Here is a 27,656-nt window from a genome sequence, read left to right as displayed (position 1 = left end):
CAGCAAGACCCCCATGCATGGAGGGGGGATTGCCTGACTCCCTGCCTGGGCCCTTTGCCCAGAGATGGCACCATGTGGGGGAGATGGCTGTGGGGGTGCATGTGCACCAGTGCAGAGTGCCTGGGAACCAGCTCCTACAGCTGCTTTTCTGGCTGCATCCTCCTTGCCCCACCAGCCCTGTCTGGGTGCCCCCCACAGCAGGGTTGGATTGTGCCCCTTCCAGGTGGCTTATTTCACTCCCTGCAAGGGACTAACCCTGGGCAGGCCAGACTAGGTCACGCAGAGAGTAAAGAAATACTCTGGATAGGATGGTGTGTGAGGGAGAGCCAGGGTGGGAGAGCAGGGGGCTGCAGCTCAGGATTGAGGGGCACTGGCAGAGTGGGAGAGGGAGGCAATGCAGGGCTGCAGTAGGGAGGGGTGTAGGGGCAGAGCTGGCGGGTCCAGGGCTGCAGTAGGAGGGGGCACAGAGGCAGGGCAGTAGGAAGGGGAGGGGTGCAGGAGCTTGGGGGAGCGAGGAGTGTGGGGGCTTGGGGGCAGGGGGAATGGGATGGGGCGGAGCAGGGGAGGAGGTCGGGGGGGCAGTGAGGCGGGGCCGGTCGATGCCGGCGGTGGGGTGGAGATGCGAGGGGCTGGGGCCCTGGGGGGCACTAGGAAGGGGACAGGTGGGAGATGCAGGGGGTTGGGGGGCAGGGTAGGGTCTGGGGTCCCAGGGGGGCACTAGGAAGAGGAGAGGCTCGAGGGGGAGGGAGGTGCAGGGGATGACGACAAGGGGGCTAGGGTTCCGGGGGGGGGCACTAGGAAGGGGACGGGGGGGCGCAGGAGGTCGGGGGGGCAGGGCAAGGCAGGGGAGTACTAGGAAGGGGAGAGGCTCGAGGGGGAGGGAGGTGCGGGGGGGGCACTAGGAAGGGGCAGGCGGGAGACGCAGGAACCCGGGGCGGCACTAGGAAGGGGAGAGGCTCGAGGGGGAGGGAGGTGCGGGGGGGGCACTAGGAAGGGGCAGGCGGGAGACGCAGGAACCCGGGGCGGCACTAGGAAGGGGAGAGGCTCGAGGGGGAGGAGGGTGTGGGGGCGGACAAGGAGGCAGGATAGGGGCTGGGGTCCCGGGGGGGGCACTAGGAAGGGGAGAGGCTCGAGGGGGAGGGAGGTGCGGGGGGGGACAAGGGGGCTGGGGTCTCGAGGGGGCGGGGCGGGGCCGAAGGGGTTACGCGCGGCGGGCTCCGGGCGGGCTGGCGGCCGGCGGGGGCAGCAGAGAGGCCCGAGGCCGCTGCCGGCAGAGCCGCCCCGGAGCCCGCCCGGCCATGACCATCGCCGCCCGGCGCCGCCTGCAGATGCCCGGCCTGGCCAAGGTGAGCGGAGCCGGGCCCGCCCCGGGACCCTCAGGCTCGGGCCCGCCCCGCCGCCTCTGCAGCCTGGCAGCCCCGCGGTGCCCAGGCCCGGCCCCCGAACTGCAGCGGGGGGTGGCGTGTGCCCGAGTCTGCAGACAGCCGGGCGGGGCCGGGTACCCGGGTACCGTCCTGCCCCCACGGCCGCCTGGGCAGTGGGGCTCAGTGTCCCGCACACCGGGCCGGTCCCCCCGGGCTAGCACTGCCCTGCCTCTGTCCTGCCCCCCAGGCTCCTCCCCAGCCCCCGGAATGCCAGGGCAGCGCCCTGCCTCTGTTCTCCCCCCCCCCGGGATGCCAGGGCAGCGCCCAGCGCCCTGCCTCTGTTCTGCCCCCCCCCGGGATGCCAGGGCAGCGCCCAGCGCCCTGCCTCTGTTCTGCCCCCCCCCGGGATGCCAGGGCAGCGCCCAGCCTCTGTTCTGCACCCCCCCGGGATGCCAGGGCAGCGCCCAGCGCACTGCCTCTGTTCTGAACCCCCCCCGGGATGCCAGGGCAGCACCCAGCGCCCTGCCTCTGTTCTGCACCCCCCCCGGGATGCCAGGGCAGCGCCCAGCGCCCTGCCTCTGTTCTGCACCCCCCCGGGATGCCAGGGCAGTGCCCAGCGCCCTGCCTCTGTTCTGCCCCCACCCAGGATGCCAGGGCAGCGCCCTGCCTCTGTTCTGCCCCCCCCCGGGATGCCAGGGCAGCGCCCTGCCTCTGTTCTGCCCCCCCCCCCCCCAGGATGCCAGGGCAGCGCCCTGCCTCTGTTCTGCCCCCCCCCCCCAGGATGCCAGGGCAGCGCCCTGCCTCTGTTCTGCCCCCCCCCCGGGATGCCAGGGCAGCGCCCTGCCTCTGTTCTGCCCCCCCCCCAGGATGCCAGGGCAGCGCCCTGCCTCTGTTCTGCCCCCCCCCCCCCCGGGGATGCCAGGGTAGCGTCCTGTCTCTGTCCTGCCCCCCAGGCTCCTCCCCAGCCCCCCGGTATGCCAGGGCAGCACCCAGCACTGCCTCTGTTCTACCCCCCTTTTCCCCTTGGGATGCCAGGGCAGTGCCCAGCGCCCTGCCTGTGTTTTGCTCCCCCTCCCTGTTGAAGGAGGCCTTGCAATTGGGCCCCCTCTCCCGAGTTCTCTTGGCAGCCAGGAGCCATTGCTAGGTCTCTAATAAATGCTGAGGTTCTGGGAACATAGTGGCAGGCTCAAAAAAACAGCTCCAGGTCCCCAAGCTGGCAAAAAGCCGGGATTGACGCCCAGGCACTATAGCCTAGGCTGGAGCCTTGGGATCCCACCAGCTCTAAGCAAAAAATGAGATCTTCAGCCCTCCTGGATGCAAGAAAAGCTTGAAAAGATGAGGCAAGTGCTGCCTGTCTGAGTCTGCAGAGAGCCTGAAATAACAGCTCTAAGAGCTGGGACCTGCCTATTCATCTTAGCTCTGACCTCGGCTGCCATCCCAAGGGAGAATGGGGCCACAGCATGGTCTGGGGGGGCACCCCAGGACTGTGCCCAGGGTCCTACATTGCCTTATGAGGATTTGTTCAAAATCAGATTGCATCCCATCTGCTCCTCTGTTCCCATGGGCTGGGGTAGGGCTGCCTGTCCCCATGTACTCTGTAGCACGGGTTGTGTGTTTATTTTGTCCCCCTCAAAGCAGGGCAGGAATAATTTCCAGGGAGGGAGATTGTTATTTTTGCTGACTCCATCACAGTGGAGCAGGGACACTCGGAAAGTGCCACCCTCCACACTCCCCCAGCCCGTGCTGGTGGCAGCTGGGAATCCAATGGGAGCTGGGAATCCAATGGGAGCTGGATTGCTGCTGAAAACACAAATCCTGCATGGGGCTTGGCCGAAGGTCAGTGTCGGCACAGCACTGGCCGAGGGGGTCCCTCAGAGTCGGGCAGTGTCCGCACAGCACAGCCCTAGGGCTGGTCTCTGCCTGCCCGAGGTCTGCGATCCCTGGGGTTTGGGCAGTGTCTGCACAAGCTCTGAGCTCATCTGTGTGATGCTTCCTGGGGGTGCCCAGAGCTGTGAGGCACCTCGCTGTCACCTGCCCTGAGCATGAAGAAGTCTTGTCTGTGCAAGCCAGGGCTCAGCTCCCTGACTCCACCAGCCACGGAGAACACACGCCATCCCCTCCCAGCCAATACAGTACCCACTGGCCCTCGGCAGGTTCACGACAGGCACGCTCCCACCCTCTGAGTGTCCCCTGGCATGAGCAGCCCCTGAAGGCAGCACTGCCACCAGCAGCAGCGCAGAAGTAAGAGTGGCATGGTATGGAGTGGGGTTTTCACAGCCTGAAATATTTTCCCAGGGGGTTACAGCAATTCCTGCTTTAGATGGTCAGTGGGTTCTTGGTAGAGACCTTCCATGCCACCCTGTGGTGACCTGTTTTACATATATCAACCCCTGGGATCCCTGTAAACCCCTATGTTCCCCTGGTGCCATCTGCCAAGGGTCCCTGGGTCACAGTCTGTGCCTACCTGAGGTCGGCCAGTTTCTATTCGCTTGGCACCACTGGAAGCTTTTTGCCTGACTCGTGGAAGGAAATTCTGGGCTAGCCCGCCCCTGGGAAAGTCTCCTCCTGAGTGACCCCATCAGCGAGTGGCACCTGCCCAGAAGCAGGAGGGCTTGTAGCTCTGCCAAAGTGCTCAGTTATTTTAGTCTGTCTTGTTATAACCCTGGAGGGTCCTCTTACCCAGAGAAACACCCAGTCCCTGTTGGAATCCTACAGAGCTCTTGGCCTCAATAGCATCTTGTGGCAGTGAGTTCCACAGGCTGTGTTGTGTGAGGAACATTTTCTTTGATCACAGTTGGATTTGTTCCCTTTCAGTGACATTGAATTTCCCTTGTGTTACGCGACCGGGAGAAGAGACACTCCCAATCTACCATCTCTAGAGCAGTCAGTATCTGATAGAGGACACGATAACAGACTCTTACCCATCCCCTCTCCAAGGGAACAGTCCCAGTCGTTTCAATTGCTCCTCACTTTCTCCAGCCTCTGATCCTTTTCATCGCCCTTCTCTGCACCCCTGGAGCTCTGCCATATCCTGTGTTGAGCTGTGGGACCAGTGCTGCACACCGTGTCCGGACAAGGCTGCATCACTGATTTATGTACAGATGTTACAATGCTCCCTGCATCCTTCCCCGCCCTGTGCCCCTGGTTTGTTTTTTTCTCTGTAGAGCTGCCCGCAGTGACGCCCAGGTTTATTTCCCAATGCACGGCCCGGGTCTGCAGGTCACTGGGAGCAGCTTGGGTTATTCCCTCCGTTGTGCATCCCCCAGTATTTGTCCGTTCTGAATTGTGCTGCCCACAGGACCCCACATTCCCCTCGTCTCTGCTGTGTGGGGTGCCCTGCCCATGGGCAGAGGGGCTGGAATGCTTGCAGTTTGCTGGCCGATCCCATGCTGAGCGGGTGGGGGGAGGAGGAGGGCTGCTGTCCCCAAGCTAGCGTCTCAGCTGCTCTCTCCCCCAGATGGAGCATGTGATCGTAAGCATGCAGGATCCCGACATGGGCATCAAGATGAGAAACCAGCGCCTGCTGATAACGGTGATTCCACACGCCATGACCGGTGAGTGCTGCCAGGCTTCTGGCCTGCCCCCTCCCTGCACGCAGCTCTCGTGCCCCCGGGACTGTCAGTCATCTGCCTTGCTATCCCCTCTCCTGCAGTGCCATCCCCTCCACTCTGTCGCCCCCCAGCCCGGCCTGAGCCAGTCAGCCCCGGGCACTGGTGACTCAGTGGGGAGACCCTGCCATTGCTCACTGTGCATGTGCACTGTGCCCTGGATATGAGAGCACAGAGCGGCTGTGAGTGTGTGGGAGTGCTAGGGTAATGAGTGTGCCTTGCACTGCAGCTCCCCCCCACTGCCATCCTCTGGGCAAGGGCTCTGAGTGTGTTTGGAGTGGGGGGGTGTTGATGTGATTGCACACTGTGTGAGGCATGGGTGATTGGGGAGGGGAGGTTGTGTGATGTGTGTGGAGTGTGCAAGCACTATGGCATGCGCATGGCACTGTAAGTGCACAGTGTGTGTGTGTGTGTGTGTGTGTGTGTTCAGGCACTGTCTGGGGGCTAGCCATGGGTGTGTACACCATGTATATGGTGTGTGTGTGGGAGTACGCACTGTGTGCATGGAGGGGATGTGTGCACTGTGTATGCGATGGTCACTGTGAGTGTTCACTCCATGCATGGTGTGCACTGTGTGATGATCACTGTGGGCACGCACTGTGTGCATGGTGGGGGGCACTCACTTTGTGTGTGGTGATCACTCTAAGCGCACACTGGTGCCTGGGTCTGTGTGCACGGGCTGTGTGTGTGATGATCACTGTGAGCGCACACTGCGTGCACGGTGGGGGTGTGCACCGTGTGTGGCTGCTCCCAGCCCACTGAGCCGCACCCTGGACCTGAGAGCACAGGCTCCAAGGAGCAGCTCTGGGGGAGGCTGGGGGTTGGAGGCTCCCAGGCAGCTCCGTGTGGGCAGTGGTGCATGGGGCTGAGTGGGGAGCTGACTCTGGCCGGGCTGGGCCCTGGTGTGCTCACTGCTGCTGGCCTGCCAGGCACAGAAAAGAGTGGCTGGGGCTGGGTGGGGTCCAGCACAGGCAGGGACAAGGAGGCCAGCAGCCCTTCCCCACCCCATCTGACCCTGACTGCCCCACCCCCACATCACCCCCTGGCCACAACCCCCTTCCTCGCGCCCCGTCCCTCCCTTGGCCCTGACCTCCCGTCAGCCCCGCATCACCCCTCCCCCCGGCCCTGATTGCCCCATCCCTGCATCACCACTGCCCCCCTGGTCCAGACATCCTCTCACCCCTGTGTTACTCCCCTGTCCCCACCCCACCCATGTGTCAGCCCCGCAGCTATGACCCTCCCCTGCCCCCATGTCACCCCCTTGACCTGCCTCCCCACCTTGCATTACTCCCCTGGCTGTCCCCTTACCCTACCCCCTTGCCACCCCTCCCAGCCCTGATCCCCTCCCCACTCCCGCATCTCTGCCCCTGCCCCACCCCCGCCTCACCCCCTGGGCTTGCCCCTGCCCCTGCCCCATGCTTATGTCACCTTTATACACAGGTGTGGGGATTGTGTCAACGCCCCTCACTTCTAACTCGCTGTCCCCTGTGCTTGCAGTTTGGCACCCCCCACCCCGAGACCTGGGCACCCCTTACCTCATGGGTGACAGTGCCCAGCTGTGCCAGCGCCAGTCCCTGCCCAGCTGTGCTGGCCCAGGGCAGCGCCGCCAGCCGGCCTGGTCTCCTGTCTGAGACAGCTTGCCCCCTAATGCCGGGCACTTCTGTCCCCCAGGTAACGACATCGTGGAGTGGCTCATCCAGAAGTACGCCATCTCCGAGGAGGGTGAGTGTCCGTCCCCCCCCGACAGGCACTGTGCCATTGGTGTCAGGCCCCCCATCCCTACAGGACAGGTATTCAGAGACTGTATCCTGCTGGGGGCGGGGGGCAGATGAGACCCACTCACTTGGTTTGCAGAACTTGTAGACCTGAGCTCTGCCAACTCCCCTACTGGGCCAAGGCAATGCCAGGCCCCGATCTGGCCCCTGTATCGCCAGGCTGCCTCATCAGGATGCTTGACCAAGTCACCCCCCTCTTCTCCCCATAGAGCCTGGTGTGCTGCCAGGGGCGCAGCAGGCACGGGAATGAGCCTCGCTAGGTCTGCATTAGCCTGCCCCAGGGCTGGCCCAGCCCGGCCTCTCCCGGAGCCTGTGAGGTGGGCAGCTCTCGAGGCTGCTGCCGTCGGGTCTGAGCCCCGGAGCGCAGGGAAGGGCCTGCAATGCAGCCGGTGCAGAGGTACAGTTCACCCAGCGTGAAGGCCAAGAATGAGCCACCAAAGTCAGGGTGCTGTGGGGCGACATGGCTCCCATGGCCAGCCTGGCCCAGCCTGTCTGCTGGACCGTCTCCCTGATGCCCATCCTCAGAGCCTCTGGGACCGCTTAGCTGCGGGCACATTGACCTAAAAGTGGAGCGAGAGAGAGAGATGCCCAGTAACACTCAGTGGACTTAAACTGCAGCCACTTCAGGGGTGGGGTACGGTGGCTGCCTGCCTTGTGCAGTGCAGCAGTGAGGCAGGCATGTCCAGGCCAAGATATGCCGCCGCCCCCCCCACCCAACTGGGATATGAATCTCTGTTTCCAGCCTGGTGCTGAGGGCACAGAACCGTCCCCACCAGCATGGTGTGGGGGGCCCATGTTACTGCCGCCATGGGCAGCGTCTCCCCCTCAGTGTTTCCCTGGCCTGGCAGTCAGCTCCCCTCCAAGAGAGCCGTGGCTGGGGGCTGCCAATCGGGCCTGGGGCTAGCCCCAGCTCTGAGGAGGGAGCGGGTGCTACGAATCCCCATGTGCAGTCCCATGGCCGCAGTGGCGGGGAGAGATCGACCAGCAAAGAAAGGATCTGGCCAAAGTGATTTAAACACCTCAGACTGCCTGGCCTCTAGCCCAGCAGACATAGCCAGGGCCTACTGCCCACTGGCTTACCAGGGGGGCGGGGGCATAGCAGGCCCAGTGGGGTTTGATGTCCCCTGACCTCTGTGTGCTGCTTGCCTTTGCCTGCTCAGTGGGATGGGAGCAGCCAGCCGGGTTTGTGTTCCCTCCTTCCCCATGGCGCAGGGGGCGAGCCCACACGATGGTGAGCTGTGCTCTGGGCCCAGAGGGAGGGAGCGAGGGTAGACAGTGCTGGGGTCCTGGCACCCAGAGGGATGCCCCCTTTGTCCCCAACCAGGTGTGCGCTGTCCCTGGGACAGGGATAGGAGCTAATGGGAATGGGCCACTCAGCATCTTGGCCCCCAGCCGCAAGCTGCCAGCGCTGACAGTTTCCGGCCAGCTCCCTGGCAGGCTTTATCTGACCCCACAGCATTCCTAGGGCCCTGCTCTCTCCTATAACCAGCCCTGCCCCCCAAGGGAACTCCTGTTCTGGGTTCCCAGCCCCTGCCTCCCTGTACTCCAGCCTCCCCGCACCTGCCAGAGCAGCACAGCCAGCAGGAGGTGGTTCTGGGTTGGTCTGGCTCTCAGGGGGCCGGGCACTCCCCATGTCAGCAGGCAGGGTTCACCCACCCAGCAGCTCTTCATGGCTGCACCGCCAGGCAGTTGCCCAGCCAGGCGGGGTCAGAGCTCCGAGCTGCCCTGCTTTGGGGCTGGGCCAGGTGCAGTGAAACGCAGAGAGCTGAGTGGGGGACCGTACACGGCCTGGGCTGTGGTCTGGGCGCAGCTTGGGCAGGGGATAGCCAGCTGCTGCAGAGCCCCCATCTGGGCTGCCCTGCAAGCGTTTTGGGCTCCCAGCACCGGGACCCAGCTGGGGACAGTCACCACCACTGCCCCCCGAATGGCCCCGGCTGCTGTGAAAGCTCCGCACCCCGCTACCTGCAAGTCCTTGCCCTGGCCACACTTGGCTGGGTGGCCCCTGCCACGCCTGCGGGAGGGCCTGGTGCAGCTGCCACTCACCATGGGCAGGGAGCACTTGGACCAGGCGTTCCTGGGCAGAGAACACCCCTCTCCCTGGGGTTTGCTGGCGGGGGCTGGCATGAACGCCATGGGGAGGGGCTGCTTTCTCTTGCTCTTTCTTATTTCTCTGCTTGGAACCTGCTGCTTTCATCTTTGTGTCTTTGCCCCATTCTTGCCCTTCCCTCTTGTCCTGACCCCGTGCTGGGCTCTGCCCGTCTCCCCCGCTTCACCCCACCCCCTGTTGCACAGCTCTGGGTGGAGCAGGGCCATGGGGCCTGGAAGCCCAGCTCTCTCTGGGACATGCTCCGCTGGCTGATGAAAGGGACCAGAAGCTCTGTCCCCACCTTGGGCGCAGCCTCATAGCCAGCAGGTGGGGCTGTGCTGGGGCTGAATCGTGATGGGCTCTTGCTGGGTTGTGCTGTGGACTCTGCGCCAGGCTGGGCCCCTCGGGATGGCAGCAGCCCTGGTGCAGGCAGGTCCCATCTGCTCTTCTGGGCCCCTGGGAACCGGCCTGCAGCTCGGCATGTTCAGGGCACCGTCCTTCCATCCTCTCTCCCGCGCTCAGCCCTGATCCTCTCAACAGCCAAGAGGTCAGGGAGGAGGTGCGGGGCTCCTCCCTGCAATGGCTGTGAGGAGCCCTGCAGAGCAATGCTGGCTAGATACTGCTGAGCCCTGGTGACTGGGGCTCTCTGGCTCTCCAGCCAGGCTGGGGGCATGGCTCCGGGGGCAGCCCACCCGGCTCATTAGATAAGCGGGCTGCACTTGAGCCAGCAGCACGCGCGGGTTTCGCTACACACCTGAAGGAGGATTTCAGGGAAACTGAGGCACCGCGTGGGGATGGAAGAGGCTCTGGTGCAGGCAGGAGGCGCAGGCCCAGCGCGGGGCAGAAGGGAGCTGCCCCCTCCTCTCCCAGCCCCCAGTTACGCTCTCTCCTGCAGAGTCCCTGCATCTCGGCAACCTCCTTGTGAAGCATGGCTACATCTACCCCTTAAAGGACCCCCGCAGCTTGGTGCTCCGGGCCGACGACTCCCCCTACAGGTTCCAGGTAGGTCTGGCGCAGGAGCAGGGCTGGCACTACCCCCAAGGGGCCCGGGGCTGGGCCTCTGAGCCCACTCCCCCTACAGGTTCCAGGTAGGCCTGTTCCCAGTGAAGCGCTCGCTCTAGGTTTCTTGATGCCCTCAACATACTGAGCTGTGCCAAGGGCAGGCCCTGCAGAGACTGGGGCTGGCAGCCAGTATGTGCCCGTTGCACCGTCCCTGCAGGGCATGGCATCAGGCTAATGTTACCCGCCTAGAGGGTCCTGCCCGGAGCCTAGGCCGCAGCACGGGCACTCTGCTCTATGACTGAATCCAGCACCCCCCCAGCCTGCCTGGCCCTTCTCCTTTATCACGCTAGCGGGTCAATCCTCGCTGGACAGGGCTATGTACAGGGTGAGTGAGCCACCCAGGAGCGGGCTCCCTGCCACCCTCGTGTGGGACGTGCCACCTGCCGCCTAGGCTCTGTCCTCACCCCGGGAAGCACCGCCTGAGCCCTGCCCAGCAGCAGCAGCCTCTTGCTGGCCAGTGAGGGCCGTCACACCCCAGCACCCAGGAGGGCGCACTCCCTGCAGGGTTGGGGACAGGGAGTTTAAAGGGGCCCAGCTCAGGTGAGTGCCCTTTGGAGAGGACCAGCCTGAGGGGCATGATGTGTGGCAGCGCCATGCTCAGTGGGAAGCGGCTGCAGAGCCCTTGTCATGTGGTTTGACAGAGCCCGGCCTGGGGCCCGCAAGTGGCACTAACTCCCATTGATGCGGGGACCATGGGAGTGAGACCCCAGCTTTAGGGCTGTTCCAGCCTCGTGGGCACTGGACAGGCAGCACCCCTGGGAGCCCCCTGCACTGCTCCATTGTGCCCCTGCAGATGCCCAGGGCTGGGGGAGCTGCAGGAGCAGCTGTGGAGGGAGAGTCTCACATCCTGGCAGAGACCCCTTTGGCAGGGTGCCCCAGTGAATGTGAGCAGGCACCTTCTGAAATCTCCCAGGATGCACTGCTTCCGAGCACAGCGGGACGCGTCCCCAGAGGCAGGCTGGTGGGCGTGCAGGGAAGTCTGCTGTGCTCTGCCTGTGAGCAGAGGGGCTGCACGACTGGGGCTCACCAGGTTCTGCCCGGCTGGCTGGGTTGTGTCCTGTAGCTGTGGCCAGAGAAGCCCAGCCCGTGGAGAAGGGCTGTCCTGAGGGCATCTGCTCCCACATCTCTGGCCTGGAGCTTTCCCGCAGTTTCCCCAGGAGCCTGGTTGGTGCGGTGTCGATCTGGCTCATTACCAGACCCACCCCCCGCCCAGTGAGTCCTGGCACAGATCCTTCCCCAGTGGGGCCAGAGCCAGCAACCCACCCTTGCAGCTCCCGCTCAGCGTCTGTCTCTGTCTGTCCACAGACTCCTTATTTCTGGACAAGCTCCAAGTGGCCGGCCACAGAACTGGATTATGGTGGGTGTCGTCTCTCCCTGCCCCACGCAGCTTACAGGCTGCCTGGCTTGTCAGGCCTGTCTCCATGGCCAGGTTCTGGCAGCAGCCAGGGCTGCCCTGTGCCCCTTGCCCTCCCTGCTCACCCCCTATCTGCAGGAAACATGGCTCTGGGGTGCAGGCTGCCAGCTGCCATGTGAGCAGGGAAGGCCCCGTCCCAGCGTGGTGTCCCTGGGCCCTGTAGTTCCCCAAGCCGGTGCCCCTGCCCTCCACTGGGACATGCTGTGTTTGACTCCTGTTCCCCAGAGTCCCAGCTGGGGGAGCCCAGGGCTGGAGGCCTGGTGTCCTGCATTCTGATCTTGGTCCTGAGGGCATGGGCAAGCCCCTGACCCTGCCTGATGCCATCCTCCTAGTACAGAGGGGAAAGGGTCTCCCCTGGGGGGGCATGGGCAAAGGGGAACGGGCGCCCATTAGCATGACTCCTCCTGAGAGATCAAAGCCGAGGCAATGCCAGGCCCAGGCTGCCAGGGCCACCCAGCTCTGTGGCTATGGGCTCCCCCTCCTCAAGGGCTCCCCACCCTGACACAGCCCCTCTTCCTCACTGCAGCAATCTACCTGGCAAAGAAGAACATCCGCAAGCAAGGTGACCTGATAGACCACGAGAAGGTATGAGCTCTGCCCATTGCAGTCCATCACAGCCCTGTGGGGCACAGGGATGGGGGGGGGGGCAGGGAACTAAGCGTCCGCCCAGGAGAGATGTCAGCAAATCCGAACCCTCTTTAGGTCACAAGTGCAATGAGTTTGAGCTTAGCCCCTAGTGGACATTTGTCTCACCTGAGCCACTTCTGAGTCTCTGCTTAGCACAAGCCCATGTCTGAAATATGGGGGGTTGGGATTAAGGGGCATGGGTGGAGCTGTGGTGGGAGCCCAGGATGGGACAGCAGGGGGCTGTGGACGGTCAGGGAGCAGATGAGGGGAGTCAATGGATTGGGAGTCCTGGTGAGCTCAGGAGGCTGCAGGCAGAGGCAGCGCTGGAGAGCCCTTTGAATTTGGGTTGGAGGGCCCCACACCCCTGCTTGGCATGGGTCCGTCTGGGGGAGCCCTGTGGGGGAAGGGCCAGCCCAACTGACTGCCTTTTACACTCGCTTTAGGATAACTACAACCTGCTGCACAAGAGGATCAACCACACCTGGGATTTTGTGGTGATGCAGGCGCGGGAGCAGCTCCGGTGAGTCCCCTCCAGTGGACCGAACCCCAGCACTGCAGCATGGTTGGGGGGAGCCCAGGCCCAAGTAGTGCTTTGCCCATCCATGTTGGCTCAGCTGGCATCAGTATGCCCAGGACTGTGGCAATTTGATGACCTCTGCTGCAGAGTCACACTGCAAAGTGACCAGTAGGGGGTGCTGTATGTGTTGGGGGCTCGGCACTCACTGGCACCCAGGCCCATCCCAGCGTGGCCTCCCAAAATCATGGGCTCCCCAGGTCCAAACAGAACCATGAGTGCTAATGCCAAGCTGTGTGCCTGTGCCCACTGGCAGTCTGAGCCCATAGGCCAATCACCCAGTACCTTGGGCAGTCATTAGCACCAGTGACCACCTACCCTCTGAGCGGATCATCTCACACTCGCTTTGCCCTAGCGTGAATGGCTGAGCAGGGCGCAGGCCCAAGGGAATCTGGCCAGGGTGAGCTGTGTCTGTGAAGCACAGATTATCTGAATTCCAGTGGTTGCATTGTTAACAGTTTCCCTGCTGATCCACGCTTACAAGCCTCCTCCCACCCGTCCCAGCTGCCCTCGCCCCCAGCTTCCCCGGGCCACTTCCGCCAGGGAGCCCGTGGGGCCTGGACACTAAGCCATTGCTGAGTGCTGAGAATGAGCCCAGCACAGTGGGGTGGGAATCCGGGTCCTTCCAGCCGGGCACTGGCGAGTGACCACCGCAGGGACGGCCCGACAGACCGGAAGAGCCTTGGGCCCAGCTAGCGGCTGCTCACGGCCTGGCCAGCTCCCTCCCGCCGCCTCCTGGGGCAGGTGCTGGGAGTGGCTGCTCAGAGGCTGCAGTGTTTCTGCCCTGGTGCCTGGGGGCAGGGCCAGCTGTAGGGGGTTGTCGCCCAGGTCAGTGCCCAACCCAACCACAACCACAGCTTGGCTGAGCGAAGCAGGGACTGGGGTGTCCGAGCACTGGAGCCCAGGGCGGCTCTGCCTGAGCATGGCGTTTGGGAGGAAGGCCAAGGGAGCTGCCAATCTTGGCAGGACAATTATGGAGCCAGACGGGTGCGTTCAAGCACTGGACATGAGTGCGGGCACCCCTCTGGGCAAGGCAGGGCCTGGAGCTTCCATTGCCCCACATGGGGGAAGGCCAAGGCCTGGCATGATTCTCCTCCCCCCCGTCCCCGGGAGGTGCCAGAAGCCGTCTGCCCTGCCGGCTAAGGGGTTGGTGTGAGCGGCTGCCCCTGGCAACGCCGTGCTCTGATGCTACCCTTCTATTGACAGGGCAGCCAAGCAGCGACGGAAGGGGGATCGTATCGTCATAGACTGCCAGGAGCAAGCCTACTGGCTGGTCAACAGGCCCCTGGTAAGGCCATGCTGGCCCAGAGCCCTGGGGCCCCTCGTAGCAGGAGGGTGCACGCCTTGGTGGGGCTGCTGGGGAGCCCTGAGGGTGGCAGGAGGACCCGTGAGGTGGGGCGAGATGCACTGGCAGGGTGGGATCCCCTGTTGTGGAGGGGCAAGGTGCGCCAGTGGGATGGGACCCCCGGGGTAAGGTGATGGGGCAGGACCCCCAGGGTGGGGCGGGGTAAGGCATTCCAGCAGGGCGGGACCCCTGGTATGGGGTGTGTGGGGTGGGGTGAGGCGTGGCAGCAGGGCAGGACCTGCAGGGCAGGGCGGAGGGGCGGGACCCTCAGGGTGGGGCCCACAGGGTAGGGTGGCAGGGCAGGACTCTCGGGGTAGGGCGGTGGAGTGGGGCGGGGCGAGGCGAGGTGAGATGTGCCGGCGGGGCAGAACCCTCAGAACAGAGCAGGGCGGTGGAGCAGGACCCCCAGGGTGGGCCCCCAGGGTGGAACAGAGGGTGGGGCGGGACCCCCTGGGGTGGGATGGGACCCCAGGGCAGAGCAGAAGACAGGGTGGGTCATGCTGGTGGGGCAAAGCCCCTGGGGTGGAGCAGGGCAGGGGCGGGGTGTGCTGGCAGGGTGGGACCCCCGAGATGGGACAGTGGGGCAGGACCCCTGGGTGGGTCGGGGGTGGGGTGGGGCATACTGGTTGGGCAGAGCCCCTGGGGAGGAGCGGTGTGAGACATGGCTGGCAGGGCAACCCCCCGGAGGTGGGGCATGGCCAGCCTTGTGTGGTGTGGTGACAGCTGCATTCCAGTCTCTTCTCCAGCCATGGGACAGGCACACCACACCTGCCTCACTGGCACAGCCGCCCTGAGTGCCGTCCATCCTGGGCATGAGCCCCCACGTCCCCTGCAGGGAAAGGAGCTGGGCCATAGCAGAGCTGAGGGCAGACATCTGCAGAGGCTGGGCGGGGCGGGTGAGGGGGAATTCTCAGGGACCCTGGCGTCCGGCCCCTGGGACTCAGCCTCCCAGCCTGTCGCAGTCAGCCTGGCTGAGACATGGGCCCTGCGGAGCCCATCTTGGGGGGCAGGGGGCTGTCCCATCATTGCCTGTGCTGGCAGCTCAGAGGCCCACTGAGGCCTCCCTCCATGAGACCTCCAGGGAGCCCCCATCTGCCCCGACCCCCACAGGGTCAGGTGCTGGCTCCAGGCAGTGAGTGACGAGCCTAGAGGCCACCCGCCTGCCCTCGTGCGCCTGCTGGCAGCGACTGCCCCAGCTAGGCATGCATCAGCCCCTCCCCTCCCCGCCCACCAGAGGGCACTGGCTTTCTGGGCAGCCCTCCAGTGCTCTGAGGGGCACCCAGCCTGGTACCACAGAGCCCTGGAAGGGGGTGGCCGTCCCTCCCCTGGCAGGGCTTAACCCCTGTGTCTTGATGTGATGAGGCTGCAACTGGGCATGGGCATGGGCAGCAGCTGGGGGCTGGCGCAGGGAAGAGAGCCCTCAATGGCAGGGAAGCTGGGGCTGCTCCCCCCACTCCGTGCTGGCTGGCTCCGAGGGCCTCACTCCACTAATCCCGCACCCCCACAGAGCTCAGCACCGCGGAGGGTGGGTCTCCTCTCCCCAGCCGTGCAGCACAGCGGGGCACACACAGCCCTGTGCCAGCTCCCTGCAGCTCTGCCCAGGAGCGCAGCTCCCCTCTCAACCCCCCAGGCCAGCTGCCCCCATGCCCGGCCTGGCGCGCTCTCCCAGAGGATGGGTGCAGGCAGCACTCAGAGCATTAGCGCCAGCTCACAGGAGTGGGCCACAACAGCTGGCGTTAAATCCTCTGCCTTCCCTTTAGTCTAATGCCAGTCACTGCCTGCTGCTATGGGGGCTGGGCAGGCAGACGGGGCCTTGCAGTCCCCAGGGGATCTCCCAGCTCAGGGGCAGGGCACTGTGGCGGGATTGCTGTTCTGCCCTGCACCCGGGTCTTCCCTGCTGGAAGGGCCGGGTGAGGGGAAGTAAGGGGTGCGCAGGGCCCGTCCGGAGCGCGTCGGGGCAGCAGCACCCAAGGCCACCTGTCGTCCAAACGTCCCACATGCAGGGAGCGCTGACTTCCCGCCCCAGGCAGCTCCACGATAGCTAGTGTCCTCGGGACTGCGGGACGGGGCCCAGGCTGCAGCCCCCCAGGGATCCATGGGGCCCAAGCTGCAGCGGGCACTTTCTGTGAGGGACAGCTACCCCCTGGGGAACTGGGCTGAACCAGAGAGTGCTGAGCCTGCTGCCATGTGTGTCTGGCTGTGCCCTGCTCCCAACCCAGCCCTCCGTGGCTGCACCTGCTGGCAGAGCCCGGGCCCCAGACTGGGGAGCCCTGCTCGAGACGCCCGTCCGGCCGCAGGGGGTGCCCCAGCCTGGGGGCACTGTTGAAAATCGGACTGCGTGTTTGCTGGCTGGTGTGGGTCTGACTGCACAAGACCTGGAGCTTTCCAGCCCCTTTCCTGGCAGGGGACCCTGGGACCATGGCAGGATTATCCCAGCATGCTTAGCCTGGGCTACCCCATCTCCAGACAGAAGCTAGCCCTGATACCCTGCTTGGCAGCACAAAGAGCTGGCCTTGGGGCCCTGCCGCCAGCCCGAGGGCCGAGCGTGGCTTGGGGGTTGAACGGAGGGCCCTGCTCTGCGTTGACTCTGGTACCTGGGCCCATGGGGAACAGGTGGAGAAGAGAGCTGCCTGTAGTACAGGGGTTCTGTGTAGCCACATGTGCCCGGGGACCTGGGCATGGGGCCCTGTGCCCCTGGGAGCCCTGAGGCTGGCATGGAAAGTGCTAAGGGGTGACCACGCCCAGTGTGGTGTGAACTTTCCCCCAAGCGGGAGCCCCCAGTCCTCCCCCCCCCCCAGTAGACCATTCGCAGCCTGATGGGCTCCCCAGCTCACCCCGTCGCTCAGCATCCCCCAGCTCTAGAGCCCCCGCGTAGCCCCTCGGGCCCTGCCATCCCTGCTGCAGCTCCCCGAGGTGCGCATTAAGTTGGTGTCAGTGCGCCGAGCCTCAGGCGCTGCACCGGTCCCATGAGGTCAGGTCTAGGTGGATTGGCACTCCCTGTGCCAGGATTTCAGAGCCGAGGTAGGCTCTCTGCACAAGCGTCCTGGTGGCCAATGCCAGAGGGGTGACGGGATGAGCACTGGATGCGAGCTACGGGGACTGGGGAAGGCAGTCAGTGGGGTCCTGACCTCGTTTTCTCTCCTCTGGCAGCCGGGAGCCCTGAACGTGATGGAGCATGGGCCGGAGCGGAGGAATTGCCACATCAGCCGGGTGCAGCTGGTGAGTGTCCTGCCAGGGTGTGCACCTCCCTCCCTCCCTCTTGCTGGGACAGGAGCTCTGTGCCAGCCACACCCTGCCCTGGGGCCAGCCCAGGGCTGTTCCCCACTGCCCATTTGCCAGGGCACTTGTGCAGGGGCACAGGGCTCCCAGCAGACTGCCACAGGCTGCTGTCGGGCCTGTCTGAGAAGCTGCTTAGCTCTTCCCAGTCCGACTAGGTAAAGGCTGGCCCAGCCAGGGCTGCTTCCCTTGGGCTCCCACGTGCTTCCTTATCCCGGCCCGGTGGAGTCCCACAGCCACGTGGAACAGACGTGGAGCCAGGTCTGGGAGCTTCCCGGAGCCCACGGGCTGCTCCTCACACTCAGAGGTTCACACAGCTCAAGGCCAGAAGCGCCCATTAGACCACCCAGTCCAGGCCTTTCACCCAGCTACCCCTGCCCAGGGACTTCAGCTCTCGCCAGCGGGACCACGGTGCACCAGTGCCTGAAAATTGGTTACGTGAGACGTGCCCAGATGGGCCCCAGGCTGGAAACCCCCCAAAGTCCCTGCCAATCTGCGCTGGGGGAAATTCCTTCCCGCTGCCCCCGTCCCCCATCTGGGGATCAGCCGGACCCAGAGCACAGCGGCCAGGTGTCAAGGACGGAGGGTTTTCTGTCCCACCCCGAGCCCGCTGGCCCGTCCCCAGCTGGGACCCATCTCTGATGCTTCAGGGAAAGCGAAACTCTCCCCGCTGACTGGTGCGGCCACTGGCCGTGGCCCCGGAGCATGAGAGCAGCGCGCAACCGTTCTCCTATCCCAGAGCTGGGGGAGGCGATGCTGGCTCTCCTGTCCTCAGGATGGCCCCCAGCATCGCCTCGGCCCGCTGGTAGCTGTGGGTGCACCTGAGCCCCCAGGGCATGATCCTCTCTGTGCCCAGCCCCAGTCACTGCAGACTCCAGTCAGGTCACTGCTGCTCTCACCCTGGGCCCCTCAGCATCACCGGGTTGCTTGGGATTAGTCCCCAGGTGTATTAACATCTCTTTCCCAGCTGTTCCCCACCCCGTCTCTGATCTCTCCCCTCCCTGTGTGTGGAGTTCGTCCTCCCCGCTGTGTGCACCACCTGCTCACTAATCCCCCAGCGCTGCTAATGGCTGGGAATCCACAGTGGGCTGGGCCCTGCAGATCTGCTGGGGAGACAAGAGCCCTGAGGGCCAGGCCTCCCCCAGCTCCCCTAGCTCGCATCCAGTGCCCGCCCTGCCAGCCCTCTGGCCCTGACGCTCCCTGCGCACCATTGCCAGGCTATCCAGTGAATACAAATCTGCTCTGCCAGCGCCTGACCCAGCCAGCCACTCTCTGGCCATGCCAGCTGCTTTGGGTGACAGGCTGGGCCTGGTGCTCCTGGGCTGTCTGTCCTAGCATGACCTGCCCAACGCCTGCCAGCTCTGGGCACCCTCTCCTCACCTCCCCAGTGGACACAGAGAGCTGCCATGGCAATTGTTCAGAGCCCTGGCAGGAGAGCCAGCCGCAGTCCTCGGGGAGCAATGTCAGCAGGTGCCGAGAGGCGCAAAGGGTCCCAGTGGCTGCCCCGTGGGCACTGCATCCTCAGCATGGAGTTCCCGGCCTGGCCAGAGCCCTTGCTGCAGTGAGCCGTGGGCCTGGCCTTTAGCCAAGCCAGCCCTGGGAAGGGGGCCGAGCGCCATCAGAGCCACGGCTGGCCTCGGGGGGGGTTTGTCACTCAGCGGCTATTGGTGCCCCATCCTGTGTGTCGTGGTATCACTAACGCAGCCCCCGGGGGCTCCTCTCCTCTCCTGTCCGTCTGTCGTGCCGGCTCCTTACTAACTGCTTGGCTTTGTTTCTCTTCTCTTCTCCTGTCTCGTGCCTCGTCTTCTGTCCAAGTAAGTGTCCCTAACCCAGAGCTGCCCACGACGGGGCCTGTGTGATGGGCCGGGCTGCACAGGGCTGGGGGGTGCACACAGTTAGAGCAGGGCACTGGGAGACAGGACTCCTGGGTTCTATTCCAGGCTCCCCCATTTACTGATGTGTGAGCGTGGGCTGGGCTGGTGACCGTGCCCCCTGGGTGGCGTGGAAGGAGGCCATGGGGAGGGGCAGTGCTCTCTTGTGGCTGGAACAGGGCTCTGGGCCATCCCGGATCCCCATCTCCCACCCCGGGCATGGGGCTGGGCAGCACCAGGGGCTGCAGCTCTGGGGTTTGTGCTGGCAGTCGCACAGCAGGGCGCCGCACCCTCTCAGCTGGCACTGTGCAGTTGTGCCATCCTTTCCGGCCAGCTGGTGGCTGCACAGCCCAGCATGCCAGGGCGTCGCCCTCCACCCGCCCTGCATCCTGCGGAGACACTTCCCCCTGGCTGCCTGGCTCCCCGCTCTCCTGGACACCCGCCTGGTATGGTACCAGGCAGCTCTGTGCCAGTGCTGGCACCTGACCCCTCCCCTCCTGTGCGGTGAGGAGCTGCCTGCTGGGGGATGTGTACCCATGTGTGCTGGGGGCATTTGCAGGTGCCCATCACCCTGGTGTTGGGTTCATGGCTGAGCAGCTCGCTGCTTTCCCTTCTCCCCCGCCGGGAGTATGGGAGACTGGAATCCTGCTGCTGTTCCCCCAGGGCTCTGGCCTGTGCCCTGCGCTCGCCCTGGCCCTGGCCCAGCTGGAGTGGGGGGCCCCATGCAGTGTGGCTGCCCCAGTGGGCAGAGCAAAGCGCCCTCCAGAGCCTGCCCAACGCCCATAGCCCCAGTCTGGCTGGGCTGGGATGCAGCTGGGAGTGCCATGGGCATGCGGTTGGCATGGCTCGAGGCGGGCTAGCAGCCAAGCCCGGAGATGCTGGGGTGAACCCTCTCTGGGCAGGGCTGGCACGGCCGAGCTCTTGGCTTGCAGCAGGGCCTTTCTGGGGGCTTGGCTGGGCGCTCACACTCCTCTGTCGGTCTCTTTCAGCCCGAGAACACGGATTACTACAAGCGGGAGGTGAGTGCGAGGCTGGTGCCGGCCCAGTCGCACGCTGGGCAGTGGATGGGCAGGCCGCTCTCTAGGGCCTTGGCTCTCGGACTGTGCAGAGCCCCCCAGTGAGCTAAGGGAGCCACGCAGAGGGGAGGCTGCTGATGGCCCATGGTTCCTCCAGCCAGGCCCGCAGGGAGGCTGGTGGAGGGGAGGCTGCTGATGGCCCGTGGCTCGCCCAGCCAGGCCCGCGGGGAGCCAGGTGGAGGGGAGGCTGCTGATGGCCCGTGGCTCGTCCAGCCAGGCCTGTGGGTTTCCTGACATGATCGTGACCCTGCTGGAAACCCCACAGCGATGGCTGAGCCAGTGCTACTGCATGGGACTGTGTCTGCCGTGCCAGGGCTGAGGGGCATGTGTAGAGTGGATGGGCCATGCCCATGGCTGTGCCCTATATCCCACCCTACCAGGAGCAGGGGATGCTTTGCTAAATCTGTCCAGAAAGGGCTGAGGAGTGGGGAGGTTTGGGCCTCAGGCACCCCGGGCTTGGCTCAGGCTCTCGCTATTTCCCCATGGCCTGGCAGGGAGTGTGGGGGTAGGTAACAGCCGAAGCAGCTCCTGTCCCTCCAGGATTTGTGGCCTGCTTCTCGGGCTGGCCGGGCACTGCCGTTCTCTCCTCAACCCCACTCCTCTCTGCGCCCGCACCCAGATCGAGTGCTGCCGAAAGGCCATGGGCAGGACCCGCGTGAAGTCCTCCATTTGCCTGGAGGGGTAAGTTGCCATCCCCAGGTGGGGGGTGGGGCAGGCCCCAGGGAGCCTCACGGGCATTTCCATACCCGTCCCTGGGCACAGGGATGAGCCGCTCGTACAAACACCTTGCAGCTGCCCCTGGCTCTGGGGGAGGGGGTGTAGACAGCTCCACTCACACCTAATAACGCCAGGCTCTCCCCTCAGTTGCTGGTGCCCAGTGGGAGCCACACCTACTCCATGTGACTCCCTTTTCCAGCAGGGGGCGCTACTAGGATATTAGCATCCCAGGCCCAGAGCCCCACTGGGTTTAGCTAGTGGGATTTTTATTCCAGGGCTGGAGCTACACCCAGCTCTGCTGGTCCCCCTCAATCCCCACCCACAGCCCCTGCTATCCCAGCCCTGGGGCTCCCTCCACCCCCCACCTCTGCCGGTGCCCCTCAATCCTGACCCACAGCCCCTGCTAGACCAGTCCTGGGCCCCCAAAAGTGGCAGTGTCCATATTTCAGCATTACACTGCAGCCTCTTGTGGCCTGGTGGCATCTCTACCCCAAGCTGGTGCTTGTGTGACCCTCACAGACAGAAGCTGACTCTGTGCTGGCCCCTGGCCCTGCTGCTTGTGGGGGTGACATGGTGCCTGCAGAAACAGGGAGCCCCTCTAGGAATCTCCCTGTGGCCAGGCCCTATGCCCAGGGCTGATGCAGAGCAGTGCAGCGGGCCGTGGGGCTGGGAAGGGCTTTGACAGAATCTGTGCAGCATGACACACACCCCGAGGCCTGGCTGGAGCCCTGGCTCTGAGCCATGTCTCATCCTTACGGCTTGCTGGAAACCAGCAGCAGGCTGGGCATCCGCGAGTGCTTCCCAGAGAGCCCCGGGCAGCAAGGGAGAGCAAGCCCATGCCCTCGGAGACCGGCCCTTCCTGGGCCTGCCAAGGCGCCAGGGTCTATCTGTCCATCTATCTGTTGGGGGGCACTGGCAGGGCATGTGGGACAGAGCAGCAGCAATGCCTGCTCCCCAGTGCTGCTTGGCTCAGCTCCCAGGTCCACCGGCCCCACGCTGGACCTGTCTGCTGGGTGGAGGCCATGCAGAGAGCCCAGCCTTGCTCACCATCACTCCTCCCTTGGCAGGTACATCAAATTCAACGAGCAGTACGTGCCCCACGATCCCATCATGTCGGGCTGCCTGCCCAGTAACCCCTGGATCACGGACGACACCACGTACTGGGCCATGAACGCCCCCACGTAAGCGCCTGGGGCAGGGGGCAGCACAGTCCGCAGTGTGGGGATCCAGCCTGTGGCTGGTTCCTCCCCAGCACTGGGGCTGGCAGGGGCCGGAAGAACATCAGCGTGCTGCAGGCAGTGGGCACTGGGTTCCCGGACCCCTCAGTCATTGCCCCATTGCCATGTGCTGTGGGGAGGGTCACTGATCAACGCTGGCCCAGGGGGCCTGCTTGGAGACCTTGCCATGCCACTGGGGGACACTGTGAACCCAGGCACCATGACAGGCAGGCCGGGCCCAGCCTGGTGCTGCCATGGTCCTGGGGGCACTGCTAAGCCTGAGCTAGTGGGGACTCTCCAGACGGGGAGGTGTGGGCCTGGTTCAGGATGATGGGCTGGGGCCCCAGCTCAGGGCCGAGCTCCTTGGGGCTCCCCCAAGCCTGTCTCAGGGCGGGGGTCAGTGGCAGGAGCCCCTGTGACCTCGGTTCCCTCCCCCGCAGGGTGACAATGCCGACCAAGCTGCGTGTGGAGCGCTGGGGCTTCAGCTTCAGTGAGCTGCTGGGTGACACGCTGGGCCGCAGGCAGCTGCTGGAGTTCCTCAAGAAGGAGTTCAGCGGTGAGTGACCTACCCTGCCCGGCTGGCTTTGGCCAATGGTGCCAGGCTGGGGCTGGCTCCTCCCTCCTGCCCAACGGGGCCCTGCTGGCAGGAGGAGCCATTTGCCGGGGTTGGCTGGAGAAGGCCTGGGATTGCGGCCCCTCCTGTGGGGTAGCTCCAGGGAGAGCCCCTCCAGTGCCATGGGTGCAGGACTCCAGCCACGGCTCAAGCGCCTGCTGGGCTTACAGGGGTCCAGGGGCTGGCACGGCCGGCAGCAGAGCGCCCGGCAGGGATCCTCCCTCACATGGCTCCTCTGCACATGGCCCCCACAGGGGTTGTATCTTCTCCGTCCTTCGCTCACCAGCGATGCATGGGCACCTGTGCCCTGCGGGGCCCAGCTGGAGCGTGAGCCGCATGGCTGGGCCGCTCCCTGCTCTGTGCTGCCAACAGCGTCTCTCTCCCGCCAGCCGAGAACCTGAGCTTCTGGGAGGCGTGTGAGGAGCTGCGCTACGGGGAGCAGGCCCACATCGCCGACATCGTGGACTCCATCTATCAGTGAGTGCCCGGCCGTGGCCCCACTGCCCCACACCCCACATGTGCTCCCTGCTGTACCCGCATTGCCCACATCATAGACTCCATCTATCTGTGAGTGCCCTGCTGAGCCCCCATCACACCCCCGCCATGCCCCCACCGTGCCCAGCCTCCACTACACCCCCACCGTGCCTAGCCCCTGCCACAGCGATCCCCTACTACACTCCCGCTGCGCCCCCATGACACCCCCAACTCACAGAGCCCCACCGCCCTGAGACCCCACTGAACCGAGCCCCCGCCACACCCCCACCATGCCAAGCCCCCATCTTGTGCTTGCATCGTGGACTCCATCTATCTGAGTGCCCTGTCCCATGCTCTGCCCCCACTTGACCCCACACGTCAAGCCAGAGGGGGGCGGTGTGTGATCCCCTCTGCAAGGCATTACAGCCCAATGGGGCCTATACATCGGGGTCCCCTGGGGCAGCTCTTTCCTGTGGCTCCGAGCACAGTGCGGAGCACGGTTCTGGAGAGCTGGCACGGCTCTCACCTCCTGGGGGAGGGGTGCATACCAGTCCCAGACAAGCAGGAGAGCCTGGGGGCGGATGTGCCAGTCCCAGACACGCAGGAGGAGATAGGGGGTGCCAGTACCAGACGCGCAGGAGAGGCTGGGGGGAGGTGCCAGTCCCAGATGCACAGGAGGGGCCCAGGGCATGTGGGGAGGCGGGGGGGGGGAGGGCTTGGCTAATTTGGGGACCTGGGAACCTGTAGGCGGCTCCTCCAACTTCTCTCTAGCTGCCAACCCTCAACCTGAGCTGACCTGGCGGGTGCCCTGACAGAGCTGTGTGGATGGGGCCCGGGGTGGGGTCTGACCCATGGCCTCTGCCCCTCGAACCTGCAGGGGGAGCCCCCTGGCCATTGCCCCTGCGGTGCCCTTGCTGGGAGCCCAGGAGCACCCCGCATGGCCCTGAGCCAGCCCCGCTCAGGCTGGGTATGTGCCCTGCTCCCCAGGCAGTTCCTGGCCCCCGGCGCCACCCGCTGGGTGAACATCGACAGCAAGACCATGGAGAGGACCCTGGAGGGCATCAAGACTCCGCATCGCTACGTGATGGATGATGCCCAGATGCACATCTACATGCTGATGAAGAAGGTGGGGGCCTGGGCCCTGCCCCCACACCTGCCCCTCTCCTGGGCACTGGCACCTCCTCCTCAGCTTCAGCTGCCCCAGGTTACCCACGGGGCTGGGAGAGCTCTGGGCACTGGGCTGCAGCTTTACCAGCCTGAGCGGGCAGCATGGGCAGAGGGGGGTGGACATAAGAACATAGGAACGGCTATACTGGGTCAGACCAAAGGTCCATCCAGCCCAGTATCCTGTCTACCAACAGTGGCCAGAGGGAGTGAACTTAACAGGTAATGATCAAGTGATCTCTCTCCTGCCATCCATCTCCACCCTCTGACAAACAGAGGCTAGGGACACCATTCCTTACCCATCCTGGCTAATAGCCATTCATGGATTTAACATCCATGAATTTATCCAGTGCTCCTTTTTTTTTTTTTTTTGGTCCTGCTTGGAGGATGGGGGGGAAGGGCATTCTCCAGGGCAAGCTGGTCAGTGTGGAGGTGGCTGAGGAGCAGGGGATGGGCCGTGGGGCAGGCTGGTCACTGAGAAGTGGGGGAGGGTGTCACGGAGTCCCTGGGTGATGCTCTGGAACTGCTCCCCATGAAGCCAGGCAGGACTCTGGGGCAGTCGCCTTCGTGTGAGCAGCCTGTCTCCAGGACACAAAGCTCACACAGCTTCCACCTTCCTGGGTCTGACCTCGGAGCATTCAGCATCCTCTGCCCCTCCATGCGCTTCCCACAGCGAGTCCACTCAGGCGGGGCTCCTGGGGAAGCCAGAGGGTCCTGCCCCCCAACTCCGCAGTCAGACGTGACTCTCAGCCAGCCAGTAAAATAGAGGTTTATTAGACGACAGGAACATGGTCTAAAACAGAGCTTCTAGGTGCAGAGAGCAGGACCCCTCAGCTGGATCCATTTTGGGGAGCAGTGAGCCAGACAACCACGTCTGCCCTTCACTCCATGTCTCCAGCCAGCCCCAAACTGAAACTCCCTCCAGCCCCTCCTCCTCTGGGCTTTGTCCCTTTCCCGGGCCAGGAGGTCACCTGATTCCTTTGTTCTCCAACCCTTTAGCTCTCACTTCGCAGGGGGGAAGGGCCAGGCCATCAGTTGCCAGGAAACAGGGTGTCGGCCATCCTCTGTGTCCAGACCCCTGCACACACCTGCCCTCTAGGGCTCTGCAATGATCATACACCCTTACCCCACCCCCTAGATACTTAAGAACTGCCTTGGGGAAACTGAGGCACCCCCAGGCTGGTCACTGAGGAGTGGAGGAGGGGTTGTGGGGAGGGCTGGTCGCTGGGAGGGAGAAGAGCAGTGAGGAGGCCCGTAGTTGGGCTCGCCTGGGGCTCATCCCCCCCCTCACGCTTTGCACTGCCCCCAGGACTCATACCCGCGCTTCCTCAAGTCGGAGCTGTACCGCAGCCTGCTGGCAGAGGCCATCGTGCCCCCAGAGACCAAGAAACGGTGAGTGGGGCCCGGGCAGCCAGTGGACACAGGGTGCCCAGCCTAGGCCTGCGGGATGAGCAGGGGAGAGGCCAGGGGCTTGCTGGGGGAGAGCTGGTCCAGGCCCCCTAACAGTGCCCCGCCCCCACCCCCCCCGGTGCCAACCCTACTTGGCTCTTTCCCCTTCCGCTTGTGCCAAGCTCGCTCAGCACTGCCCCGTCCCAGGCACTAACCCACCCCAGGTGCTCACTCACGCCTGGGTGCTAATCTCGCCCCAGACACTAACCCCACCCCACGCTGTCCCCACTCCTGGCACTAAACCCATCCCACATAGCCCCCGTCCGGGTGCTAACCTCACCCTGGATGCTAACTCTGCCCTTCACTGCCCAGGCCCTGGGCACTAACCTGTGGCTCTCTCTGGCAGGGTTTTCCCATTCATGAGGAAGCAGCGTCACTCCAGCCCCAGCCCAGCGCTGCTGCTGCCCACGGGGGAGCCGGAGGCGAAGGCCGAGGATCAGAGCAAGGCGGTTGCTGTCCCCATGGAGAGCTAGGATCCCCTCACCTGCCACCTGCCCCTACCCACCCCAGGCTGAGCGTTCTGCACTGACGGGGGGCAGGGGCTGGATGAGGTGGGGCAGCAACTGCTGGGCCCCATGGGGCACCTGCTTCTCCCCCAGCCTGGCCCACCATTGTGGCATCAGGCCCTCCAGACAGGGTGTTCTGGAGGCAATGACCCATCTCTGGCCTGCCCCACCTAGACAGTGCCAGGGCAGCGTGGGCCGGCTGTGGGGGGTCTGTTCTTGTCCAACGGCTGCAGGTGGCTAGTTGGGTAAGGAGGGTGACTGCCCTGGGCTAGGCCCTGTGGGAGAGTGGCAGAGATGGGGAGGCCAGCTGCCCATGCAGGGCGGGCTCTCACCCCCAGGCTCTCTGGCAGGGGCAGACCCAGCCTGTAGCACCCCCAGGCCCCACACACGTCATCAGGCACAGGGAGATGGGTGCTCATATGCCAGTGCAGAGCAGCTCAGCCTCAAAGTGGTCCCCACAACCCTCCCACAGGGCAGCCGCAGCCCTTGACACTAAAGGATAAAGCCATATGCCCCGGGAGCCTGTGTGCCCAGCCCTCCAGAGCCCCCTGCACAGCACCACTGGGGCAGCTCCTGCTCCCTTTGCCTTAGCTCTTAGAGTGACCCCCAGCTCCCTGCCCCGGCGGTTCTGTGGGGCGAGTGGCTGCAACGGGCCAAGACACACGTGGTCTGACTCCCCTCACTGAGCTGCCCACTCCTGGCTGGCAGGGGTGGCGGGGGGGTGTGCTCGCTGGCACATGAATACCAGGGGCTTGGGGCAATGATGGGCAGGAGCAGAGCCTGCCCCAGAGTGGCACAACTCAAGACCTCTGTGCCAGCCTGGGTTTGTGACTGAGCACAGCCCCTCCCTGAGGGTCACCCCTTCTCCATACCCCAACCCCCACAGGAGCACCCTGCTCTGGTGCTGCCCTCCCCCCGCCCAGCTGTCCTGCACTGAACAAAGCCTCTAATAAAGGACAACTCATGGGCAACTCTGGCCTCTCTCATTGGGGGTTGGCAATGGAGGGGTGCTGCCAGGGGAGGGGGTGAGCAAAGCCCTGCCCCTTATGGAAATCGGCACAGGGGGTGCGATGGGTGGGACCCAGAGGGGGCTTGGCATAGCCTTGGCCAGGGGCCACAGAGCAGTCGTGTTGTCCAGCGCCATCCTGTCCTGCCCTGGTGCCTCCTGCAAAGGGCCACGAGGGGCAGAGGCCTCCTGGTGAGTGGTTGCCACCCTGTATGCCCCCCCGCCCGGCAGCATTCCCCCTGCAGTTCAGGGTACAGTGGCTGGGCCTGGTATTAGAGTCCAGGGCTTGTCAGTTCAAACCTTACTGCCCTGCCCCAGGGAGGGGACGGGAGAGAGTTGGCACCTGGAGCCAGACGTGGCCTGGAGTGCTTCAGGGGCTGGTGGATGGGGGACGATCTCCCCTGGCCTGTTTGGCCCAGTGGGACTTCGGCA

General features: G+C 64.6%; 1 protein-coding gene across 3 annotated transcripts; it reads left to right on the top strand.

The window, feature by feature from the left end:
• Window positions 1-1,184: 1,184 nt before the first annotated feature.
• Window positions 1,185-27,203, top strand: RGS11 (regulator of G protein signaling 11). Of its 3 annotated transcripts, none has more exons than XM_037911525.2 (17): window positions 1,185-1,346; window positions 4,822-4,918; window positions 6,644-6,694; window positions 9,729-9,835; window positions 11,201-11,252; window positions 11,836-11,894; window positions 12,380-12,456; window positions 13,717-13,798; window positions 17,006-17,074; window positions 19,992-20,021; window positions 20,698-20,759; window positions 21,863-21,976; window positions 22,453-22,568; window positions 23,015-23,102; window positions 24,087-24,225; window positions 25,573-25,655; window positions 26,059-27,200. In XM_037911525.2, exons 1-17 carry the CDS (start codon window positions 1,299-1,301, stop codon window positions 26,183-26,185), a joined length of 1,401 nt encoding a protein of 466 aa, XP_037767453.1. In that variant the 5' UTR covers window positions 1,185-1,298; the 3' UTR covers window positions 26,186-27,200. The 3 variants fall into 3 exon arrangements, with proteins under 3 accessions (XP_037767453.1, XP_037767454.1, XP_043380210.1); XM_037911526.2 differs by having other exon boundaries at window positions 1,199-1,346; window positions 19,998-20,021; window positions 26,059-27,202; XM_043524275.1 differs by lacking the exons at window positions 24,087-24,225; window positions 25,573-25,655 and having other exon boundaries at window positions 1,199-1,346; window positions 26,059-27,203.
• The last annotated feature ends 453 nt before the right edge of the window (window positions 27,204-27,656 follow it).

Source organism: Chelonia mydas, chromosome 10 (genome assembly GCF_015237465.2).
Source record: "Chelonia mydas isolate rCheMyd1 chromosome 10, rCheMyd1.pri.v2, whole genome shotgun sequence".
NCBI lineage: Eukaryota > Metazoa > Chordata > Testudines > Cheloniidae > Chelonia > Chelonia mydas.
This window is presented reverse-complemented; position numbering and strand designations above follow the sequence as displayed.